Source organism: Pyrus communis, chromosome 6 (assembly GCF_963583255.1).
Source record: "Pyrus communis chromosome 6, drPyrComm1.1, whole genome shotgun sequence".
In the NCBI taxonomy this organism is placed as follows: domain Eukaryota; kingdom Viridiplantae; phylum Streptophyta; class Magnoliopsida; order Rosales; family Rosaceae; genus Pyrus; species Pyrus communis.
This window is the reverse complement of record NC_084808.1, coordinates 20,283,284-20,293,984: the sequence shown is the minus strand read 5'-3', so window position 1 is coordinate 20,293,984 and position 10,701 is coordinate 20,283,284. Positions and strand designations below refer to the sequence as shown.

The 10,701-nt window shown below is 35.8% G+C and overlaps 3 protein-coding genes across 3 annotated transcripts; all 3 read right to left on the bottom strand.

Annotated features, from left to right (window-relative positions):
- Positions 1–2,168: 2,168 nt before the first annotated feature.
- Positions 2,169–3,117, bottom strand: LOC137737383 (major strawberry allergen Fra a 1-3-like). Its single transcript, XM_068476838.1, has one exon. It carries the CDS (start codon positions 2,856–2,858, stop codon positions 2,379–2,381), a length of 480 nt encoding a protein of 159 aa, XP_068332939.1. The 5' UTR covers positions 2,859–3,117; the 3' UTR covers positions 2,169–2,378.
- Positions 3,118–5,078: 1,961 nt separating this feature from the next.
- LOC137737031 (major strawberry allergen Fra a 1-3-like) lies at positions 5,079–5,844 on the bottom strand. The gene has a single exon (XM_068476377.1). The coding sequence runs from the start codon at positions 5,739–5,741 to the stop codon at positions 5,262–5,264; it is 480 nt and encodes a 159-aa protein (XP_068332478.1). The 5' UTR covers positions 5,742–5,844; the 3' UTR covers positions 5,079–5,261.
- Positions 5,845–8,255: 2,411 nt separating this feature from the next.
- On the bottom strand, positions 8,256–9,051 carry LOC137737038 (major strawberry allergen Fra a 1-3). Its single transcript, XM_068476387.1, has one exon. The coding sequence runs from the start codon at positions 8,948–8,950 to the stop codon at positions 8,471–8,473; it is 480 nt and encodes a 159-aa protein (XP_068332488.1). The 5' UTR covers positions 8,951–9,051; the 3' UTR covers positions 8,256–8,470.
- Positions 9,052–10,701: the final 1,650 nt, after the last annotated feature.

The window sequence follows — 10,701 nt, the reverse complement described above, 5'->3', positions numbered from 1 at the left end:
CAAACGCTAATTGCGACTTCTTCGAACCATGCTGAGATTCTCGCTTTACATGAAGCCTCGCGAGAGTGCTTTTGATTAAGAGCAGTCATGGAACATATTCGAAGCACTACTGGTCTTACTTCCATCGTTGACCTTCCTACGACACTCTTTGAAGACAGTGCAGCATGTATCAAGCAGTTAAAGAAGAGATACATCAAGGGAGACAATACCAAGCATATAGTGCTGAATTTCTTTTATTCTCACCAGCAACAAGATCATTAAAATATTGAAGTCAAGCAAATCCATTCCCAGGACAACTTGGCCGATCTTTTCACCAAGTCACTGCCTAAGTCTATTTTTCAGAAGCTCGTCTAAGGAATCGGTATGCGTAAATTATTTGAGTTAAATTGTTTGTAGTTCTCTTATTTGGAAGTTATGTCTAACTCAAGGCGAGTATCCTGAAGCATACTCACTTGATCTTAATGTGCTCTTTTTCCTACGATTAGGAGCATTTTTCCCATCGGGTTTTTGCTACCTAACAAGGTTTTGATGAGGCACCCATCCTAGGATGATCATACTCTGTTGAGTTCACTATTTTCATCATGTTTGACGTTTGTTTAAGCCTTTATCCATACTTCTCACTTTTCTCCTTAGTTTATGGGTTTTCCCCATGCCTTAGGTTTTACCATAGTGAGGTTTTGTGAATTTTACTACCAATGCATACTTTCTTTTAAATTTGAGACTCACATTCACCCATTGTGCCGACGACTTCATCAACTGTTCTATCTCATTTGTTGAAGATCTGATGCGACGTTTTGTTTGAGTATTTACACACTCAAAGGGGAGTGTTGCAGTCCTATTGGATTATGAATGTGATTGTGTAAATCCTAGTGTATATAGGAGTATCTTGTATATTCCATTTTGTAGTTTAATTCCTATTAGAGATGTAATCCTATTAGGGTAAGGATTCTACCTATTCTACTACTATAAATAAAGGCATAAGCAGGTGATACAACACACACCTCAGAACTACATATCTCTCTTCTCTCTTTGTTGCTACTGGCCCCTCTCCCTCTCTGTCCTTTATACAATTCAGTCAAATAGGCCTACAACAATATATATATTTTTCTTATATTATGTATTTTTTAAATATATTATCTTATGTACTTTTGCATAAAGAATTATACCATGTATGTGGACGGACTAATAATTAAACCTTAATTTGGGCTCAAAAAAATTAATGATACAACCAGGACGCATGCAAGAGCCAAAATATCGTCGGGGTTGGTCCAGTGGAATGTTGCATATATACGTAATTTAATTTATTTGATAAACCTAACGTTAAACCATTTAGTGACGTTGTTTTAGGTACAACCTTTTTTTATTATTGGTTGGTTATTGTTCGGAGGTTTTTTTCATTATAGAACATATTAAAAAATAACTCCATTCGGTTGGAGATGAGTTTTTTTTGTCAAAGAACTATATTTTGGCCTATGGCTCTTTGACCTCTTCGGTTGGAGATGATATAAAATATGGCATGACATTGTTTATTAAAAAATAATTTCTTGCAAGACTATAGGGCTAAACATGATCCTTGGCCCCCTCTCGGTTGGAGATGATTTTAGTGTTGCAGCGTCGTGCCAACTCAAGTAAATAAAAACTAAAAGCGTTAAATTCATTAGTAGTTGGGTCAACTCATTCAAAAATACCGTATGACATGTGTATACATTCATCTGTCAAGAAAGGGATCCTCTCCGGATCCCTTCCACCTAATCCACCAAGTTTGGTGATCTGGACCATTGAAATTTGATCCAACGGCTACAAACAGGGACCCACTTTAAAAGTTATAATAATTTTAACCATTCGATTAAATTTCAGTGGCTCAGATTACCGTATTTGGTGGATTACGAGGAAGGGATCGAGAGAGGATCCCTTTCCCATCTGTCATACCATAACTGTAAATGTTATATATATGTTAGGTCGACTCGTGCAATTATAAAATATGATGCATTAAATTGATCACGTATTAGGTGGTAGAATAAGATTCATTTGTTTTCTTAAATTAGTTATTGTGCAATCTTTTGGTGTAATTGACATGACATGTCACATCGAATAATAGCAGTCAAGTTAGAAAAATAAAAATTGAACATTATTCATTACCACGGTGCATAAAAAGACATTTGAAAATATATCATCAAATACGATTTTCTTCTTATTTATTTGTAATTGACATGACATGAAAGGAAGCACAATATTCACTCCACTCAGAAGCTCCAATCACAAGCCAAAACACTGTTTCAAAACTTAAAGAAAAAGGGAATGAAAACCACACATTGTTTGATGCCAAAAGAGCACACAACTACTTAATAATACTTTTTGTGGTAGCAGGCAATATTAATTTAGTTGTAGGCATCCTGGTGCTCCAAGAGGTAGTTCTCAATCAACTTGAAGAGGTGGGAGGCCTTCTCTTTGCCAGCCTTAACATGCTCTTCTTTGATCTCAACGTCACCCTTGGTGTGGTAGTGGCTGGTGCTCTTAATGACGCAACCGCTGCCGGAAGCCACCAACTTAGTCTCATAAGAGATCTTCTCAATTGTCTCAGAGATGGCATCTCCTTCAATCACACTGTACTTGTAGACAAAGTTTTCCTTGTCAACCCCATCAATTCTGTGCTTCACATAGCTGTATCTGCTACCTTCACCGAAGTTGATCTTCTTAATGGTTCCAACGCCGCCATCTCCTTCAAGGATCTCAGCGCTTTTCACTGCTTGTGGTGCAATCTTGGGGATGAGATTGTCAGCATCAAGAACAAAGGCATTGAACAATCTAGCAGGGGGGATGACGGAGGCGAACTCAGATTCGTATGTGAAGACACCCATGATTCTGAGATGCGTTTGGGAAGTGAGGAAAAACTAATTGATAAAGAGGAAGACTGAGGATGAAAGATGATGTATTGGGAGGTTTTGAGGTGTGAATAGCTGAAGAGGAGGTATGGTATTTATAGGCCGAGGCTGCCTGAAGGTGGATGAATCGGTTTATGCCATTTCCTTATTGTTTAATTGGTTCTATTCATTGTGACGTGGGAACCATTACTTTTATACATGGAATGGCTGTATTTTTGCCAAGCGAAGAACCATCTGCTAATTGAATAAAAAAAATATATAGCCATTTAATCCACGAGCTCAATTATTTCTATCCCACTGTTTTATATATAGAAGTTAAAATTTTGCATTTGCATGCAATGAGTGCTAATGACCACATTCTCTGACACTGTAGCTACTTTTACACTTTCTGTGAGAACCAGAGCATTGCAATTGGAATTCCTTTTCAGTAATTGACTAAGCTTTATTCTTTTCTATATTTTTTTAGTCCAAAACTGACACCTGTGTCTCAATCAACAATGACTGCCATTGGGCCATTGGCTATGAATTCAATAATTCTGATAAAGTGAACACTTCACCTTAGTTGTGGCAGGGCTAGCTTATCCGCTAATCATTTCATATTGTATACGCAAAAATGATCAGACGAGACTACAAAAATAACCACTTTGTTCTTTGTCGGGTATTGAGATTTGAAACCAAATTGGGCCGTTTTGTTGTCTCCTATATTTATCTAATTTTGTATATTCACAATCAAAATGGTCATTGGCTGTGTACATAAAATAGTTAATAGATACGATCATACGAGGACTGTGTATTAGGACATTGTTATAATTGAACATTTTGAATCTTGCCTTTTCCGTTTGAAGATGTAGAAACCCCACTTAAAAGGATGGGCAATCAATGTTGACTCAATGCAGCCATATGTTGAAATACAAGTCAAGTACCCTAATTTGAACTTCTGGAAGTGCATACTAGTTGTAATGTAGTAGGGATAACAATATTATGAAGCAAACAACAATTTGTAAAACAAGGTTTCACTAATTGGGCATTAGACACCAATTCATTTCTAATAATACTTGGGTACTCCCCTTTTAATTTTGTCCAATGATATTTTAAAACATTTTATTGTATTAAAAAAATGGACATGTTATTTAATTTTTCTTGAGCTTTGAAAAAAGATACACATGATATTTTTTTATTGAACCAAATCAGAAAGTGAGTACTTATGTATTATACATTCATTTCATCCCCATCAATGTACTAATTAACCTTAGTAAATTACAGTCGTACGGTTTCATAAAAGTTTTTGTTGTGAGGACTCTCAACAGTCTATATATAAGATCACTACAACAAAATGGTATGTTATTGAGGAAATCTTTTGGAGGAAACCTAGTTTTCTCACTATAGAACACTTTTTGCAAGGATATTATTTCGTCTTCGCAAAAACTGACCCAATTTTGATTGCAAGTCATGTCCTTACTCTAGCGAGAAATTTAAATGTTTTGGAAGAAAACGTTTCCTCGCTGTCGACAGACTCTTAGCTTGGTAATCTACCTTTACTCACTGTAGTGAGTAAAAGTTTTAGGGTTTAACAAAATAGAGACTTTGAGTGAGGAAAATTTTTTCTCTCGCTAAACTACGTTTTTGTTGTAGTGAATGTACAATTGGATCCACGTACATTAACAATTAACAATTCATCATACACCCTTTTGGACGGGTTTATTAAGAGGGTGTCTTCCGTATAAAATAAGTGGATCAGATTAGATTAGACCAGTCCAATTTGATATGAGAGGGCGCCAAACACCTAGCTCCATATTAATAGTCCTATCCAGTGCTATATACAACGTACCAAGCAGGGCCTTAGTGATTGATATATGTCTTGATAAATGATATATATCATCTATTTGGTAAAGTGTCTTTAATGCTCCTTTTGTAATTGATATATGTCTTGACAAACGAATGTATATATCATCTATTATCTGAATACTAGATGATACATACATTCATTTATCACATTATATAAATAAAAAAAATTGGTAATTGTCAAATTATATAATGGTTAGTCCAACTCGTGTTGTTAGAAAATATGATACTTTAATTTAAGAGCAATGTTAATTATAGTTTTAGATCACAATTGCAATACATTTTATGTGTCAGTTGATACGGTGTGTCATATCATGCCATGGTGCATGATAAGGGGAAACTTGCATACATATGTATATTATTCAAATCCATTAGTTTCTTTTTATTTTTATATGAAAAGACATACAATATTCACTCTTCAATGAAAAGCTCCAATAACAAGCCAAATTACAAGCCAAAACACTACTTCAGAAGTTTAAAAAACAAAAAGGAAATGAAAATAGTTGTTTGTTGACATAAGTTTTGATGTCGTATAATTTAGTTGTAGGCATCTTGGTGCTCTAAGAGGTAGTTCTCAATCAACTTGAAGAGGTGGGAGGCCTTCTCTTTGCCAGCCTTTACATGCTCTTCTTTGATCTCAACATCACCTTTGGTGTGGTAGTGGCTGGTGCTCTTGATGACAGAACCGCTGCCGGAAGCCACCAACTTGGTCTCATAAGAGATCTTCTCAATTGTCTCAGAGATAGCATCTCCTTCAATCACACTGTACTTGTAGACAAAGTTGTCCTTGTCCACCCCATCAATTCTATGCTTCACGTAGCTGTATGTGCTACCTTCACCGAAGTTGATCTTCTTAATGGTTCCAACTCCGCCATCTCCTTCAAGGATCTCAACGCTCTTCACTGCCTGTGGTGCAATTTTGGGGATGAGGTTGTCAGCATCAAGAACAAAGGCATTGAACAACCTAGCAGGGGGGATGACGGAGGTGAACTCGGATTCATATGTGAAAAGACCCATGATTTTGAGAAGTGAATGGAAAGTGAGAAAAGAATAACTAATGAAGAGGAAGATCTAAGAAAGAAAGATGATGTATTGGGAGGTTTCTTGAGATGTGAAGAAGTGAGGAGGAGGTATGGTATTTATAGGGCTGAAGGTGTGTGAATCAAAAGGTTTATGCAAGTTCCTAATTGTTTAATTGGTTCTATTCAATATGACGTGGCAGCCATTATTTTTGTACAAGGAATTTTGTAGTTTAGTCAAGGGAAGGACCATGTGGAAATTGAATAAGGTACCCAATTAATCCACGAGGTGGACTGGTTAAACCTCAAATACTTATTGTCTTGGTGTTCGCTACAAGTTAAAATTTCCATGTGCATGCAATGAGTACTTTAGAAATGATCAGATTCTCTCACATCAAGTAAACAAACTGACACCTTTTGTAATTTTGTTTGATAATTTTTTCTATATAATCGACGCTCCAATTTATTTGAACTATAAAGAGGAAGAGGAAGATTTAACTCGAACATTTGTGTATATAGGCTTCCTTCCTTCTTCCTTTCCAGTCAAATACCGAAACTTGGGTTTCAATGAACACTAGCTGCCAAGGGCTGTGACTAAACCTCATGTTGCGATCACTTCACATTTTCTTCCGCCCTCTATAATTTCATATCGTATGAGCATAAAAAATAGAGCTACATAACAGCTGTTATAATTGACAATACTGAAGAAGTTTTCTAAATCTTTGATGGAAACTTCATCTCTCCAATGTGCGATATTCTCCTCAACAGCCCTGTGTTTTGTTCTCGTTGATACTCAAATTTGAAACCAGCTTGGGCTGCACCGATAGGCTATATGATATGAGCAAGTTAACAGAAATTTTGTCTGGTTAAACAGTAATTTAGTTTATCTGAGACAATGCATGGGGGTGTGATAATTCAGTGTTTATCAAACACTAATAACAGCTGTTTTATCTCGGATTAGAGCACACAAAATATCCTTAATTGTTATATAAATTCTATATCTTAAGCCATTTCAATTTGTAGATGTGATCAAAACCCAACTGAAAATGATGGGCAAACGACATTGACCCATTGCAGCCTATTTTGAAATGCAAGTGTATATCCTAATTTGAACTTCTGGAAGGTGTATACTAGTTGTGAAGTAGTAGGGACAACCATATTCTGAAACAAGTTGGTTTGGTCAATTAGAGATCACACACCGACCCATTTGATGCCCAGTAGGGTACTTGCTAATTAACCTCGGTATTATTGTAATTCAAATTTCACTTACGAACAATCCATTTGAATTCGAAGAACAGAAAATCTAAGAGGAAGTGATCAACTTCATTCTTTTTCGGGTTGCCTTCCCTTGGTCCCCATTAATGAAAGGTACACCAAAAAGAAAAGCCTATACTGAATGGTTAAAGATTTCAAACCAATTTTTTGTTACATATACATAACACCTTTACAACAATTTTACAGTTAAAGATTTCAAACCTAGGGTTAGATACTTAGAATGATATTATTGATAATTGTAAGTTCTTATAAATGCATACTATAGAATATCATACATACAATACAGAGAAGTGTTAAGAGTATCAATCTCACATCATGAAAAACAGGAGCTTGCATGTGCTTATAATAATTGGGCAATTCCCCATATTGCCAATTGGTTTTATGATGGAACCTCAAGTTTCTTCATAGTACCAGAGCAAGTTGTCCCGTGTTTAAAGCTTAACGGCCACATGTGCTCGATATCTCCCTGTTTGTATGAGTTACATGTGAGGCGGTGTGTTGAGCGTATCAATCCCACATTGGAGAAATGGACTTTTGCATGTGTTTACAAGTAATTTGGTCACTCCCCATACTGAAAAAAAAAATGGTTTTGAGAAGTAGCATTATGCTTCTGCTTTTTGCTACTTTTCCACTTAAAATGACCTGTGACATTGTAAATAAGCGGACTTATCAAACACAAATTTTACTCGAACTTCTTTTCATCCCATTTAAAATGACCCGTGACTTTGCAAATAAGCAGACTGATCAAACACAAATTTTACTCGAACTTTTTTTCATCCCCGCTTTTAAAATAATTTAAGCAGTACCAAACCTTACCAAATTGATTGTACTGAACTTTTTTTAACAAATGATATTACCTACATTAAAGGAGTGGGGGATTGGGCTAAGCCTAACAATGGGCTGTCAATAATGTGGTAAAAATTCACTTTTGGTAAGAATCAAACCTAAGACTTCTCACTTACAAGTGAGGGAATACCACTAAACTGTAGTACTAAGTGACATTTATTGTATTTTTAGTTTGGCTATATTACTCTTAGGTACAATTGTTTTAGGTGTTCAAACATAAAATAAAATTGAAAAGCATCGAGTTTTACAAATCATAACTAATGTCTGAGCACTAACGAATTTGACCCGCAACCATTGAAACACAATTTGACCCGAACATCTTTGAATATGATATGATATTCAATCATAAACTAGGCTAAGAAGAATTAGATCATTGTTATCTGTATAAAAGTAATCGAATGTGGTTTCATTTATTGAGATTAAAATCAAACACAATATCACAATAGTACACTTGAATCATAACTTCAGATTGCGAATAAAAACTCCTTCTGTATGAGCAAAAGTAAAAATCGAAAGCCACACCGCTGAATAAACAGAAAAAAGTAGAGGACATAAAATTTGTTTCCCCAACTCTTAGCATGCAGAATCATATGTACATCGATGGTTTTAGTTATAGGCATCAGGGTTGGCCACAAGGTAGTTCTCAATGAGCTTGAACAAACCATGGGCCCTTTCTTTGCCAGCCTTAACATGCTCTTCCTTGATCTCAACATCTCCCTTAGTGTGGTAATGGCTGGTGCTCTTGATGACAGAACCGCTGCCGGAAGCCACCAACTTAGTCTCATAAGAGATCTTCTCAATCTTGTCAGAAATGACATCTCCTTCAATCAAACTGTAATTGTAGACAAAGTTATCTTTGTCAATTCCGTCAACCTTGTGCTTCACATAGTTGTATTCACTTCCTTCACCAAAGCCAATCTTCTTGATGGTTCCAACACCTCCATCTCCCTCAAGAATCTCAGCGCTTTTCACTGCTTGTGGTGCAATCTTGGGGATGAGATTGTCAGCATCAAGAACAAAGGCATTGAACAACCTAGCAGGGGGGATGACGGAGGCGAACTCAGATTCGTATGTGAAGACACCCATGATTCTGAGATGCGTTTGGGAAGTAAGGAAAAACTAATTGATAAAGAGGAAGACTGAGGATGAAAGATGATGTATTGGGAGGTTTTGAGGTGTGAATAGCTGAAGAGGAGGTATGGTATTTATAGGCCGAGGCTGCCTGAAGGTGGATGAATCGGTTTATGCCATTTCCTTATTGTTTAATTGGTTCTATTCATTGTGACGTGGGAACCATTACTTTTGTACATGGAATGTCTGTATTTTTTCCAAGCGAAGAACCATCCGCTAATTGAATAAAAAAAAATATAGCCATTTAATCCACGAGCTCAATTATTTCTATCCCACTGTTTTATATACAGAAGTTAAAATTTTGCATTTGCATGCAATGAGTGCTAATGACCACATTCTCTGACACTGTAGCTACTTTTACACTTTCTGTGAGAACCAGAGCATTGCAATTGGAACTCCTTTTCAGTAATTGACTAAGCTCATTCTTTTCTATATTTTTTTAGTCCAAAACTGACACCTGCGTCTCAATCAACAATGACTGCCATTGGGCCATTGGCTATGAATTCAATAATTCTGATAAAGTGAACAATTCACCTTAGTTGTGGCAGGCTAGCTTATCCGCTAATCATTTCATATCGTATAAGCAAAAATGATCAGACGAGACTACAAAAATAACCACTTTGTTCTTTGTCGGGTATTGACATTTGAAACCAAATTGGGCCGTTTTGTTGTCTCCTATATTTATCTAATTTTGTATATTCACAATCAAAATGGTCATTGGCTGTGTACATAAAATAGTTAATAGATACGATCATACGAGGACTGTGTATTAGGACATTGTTATAATTGAACATTTTGAATCTTGCCTTTTCCGTTTGAAGATGTAGAAACCCCACTTAAAAGGATGGGCAATCAATGTTGACTCAATGCAGCCATATGTTGAAATACAAGTCAAGTACCCTAATTTGAACTTCTGGAAGTGCATACTAGTTGTAATGTAGTAGGGATAACAATATTATGAAGCAAACAGCAATTTGTAAAACAAGGTTTCACTAATTGGGCATTAGACACCAATTCATTTCTAATAATACTTGGGTACTCCCCTTTTAATTTTGTCCAACGATATTTTAAAACATTTTATTGTATTAAAAAAATGGACATGTTATTTAATTTTTCTTGGACTTTGAAAAAAGATACACATGATATTTTTTTATTGAACCAAATCAGAAAGTGAGTACATCAATACTCACTAGTGAGTACTTAAGTATTATACATTCATTTCATCCCCATCAATGTACTAATTAACCTCAGTAAATTACATTCATACGGTTTCATAAAAGTTTTAGTTGTGAGGACTCTCAACAATCTATATATGAGATCACTACAACAAAATGGTATGTTATTGAGGAAATCTTTTGGAGGAAACCTAGTTTTCTCACTATAGAACACTTTTTGCAAGGATATTATTTCGTCTTCGCAAAAACTGACCCAATTTTGATTGCAAGTCATGTCCTTACTCTAGCGAGAAATTTAAATATTTTGCAAGAAAACGTTTCCTCGCTGTCGACAGACTCTTAGCTTGGTAATCTACCTGTAGTGAGTAAAAGTTTTAGGGTTTAACAAAATAGAGACTTCGAGTGAGGAATTTTTTTTCTCTCGCTAAACTACGTTTTTGTTGTAGTGAATGTACAATTGGATCCACGTACATTAACAATTAACAATTCATCATACGCTCGTTTGGACGGGTTTATTAAGAGGGTGTCTTC

Excerpts from the sequence above, each read along its gene's own strand:
- LOC137737383 (XM_068476838.1), bottom strand. The coding sequence starts at position 2,858 with ATGGGTGTCTTCACATACGAATCTGAGTTCGCCTCCGTCATCCCCCCT.
- LOC137737031 (XM_068476377.1), bottom strand. The coding sequence starts at position 5,741 with ATGGGTCTTTTCACATATGAATCCGAGTTCACCTCCGTCATCCCCCCT.
- LOC137737038 (XM_068476387.1), bottom strand. The coding sequence starts at position 8,950 with ATGGGTGTCTTCACATACGAATCTGAGTTCGCCTCCGTCATCCCCCCT.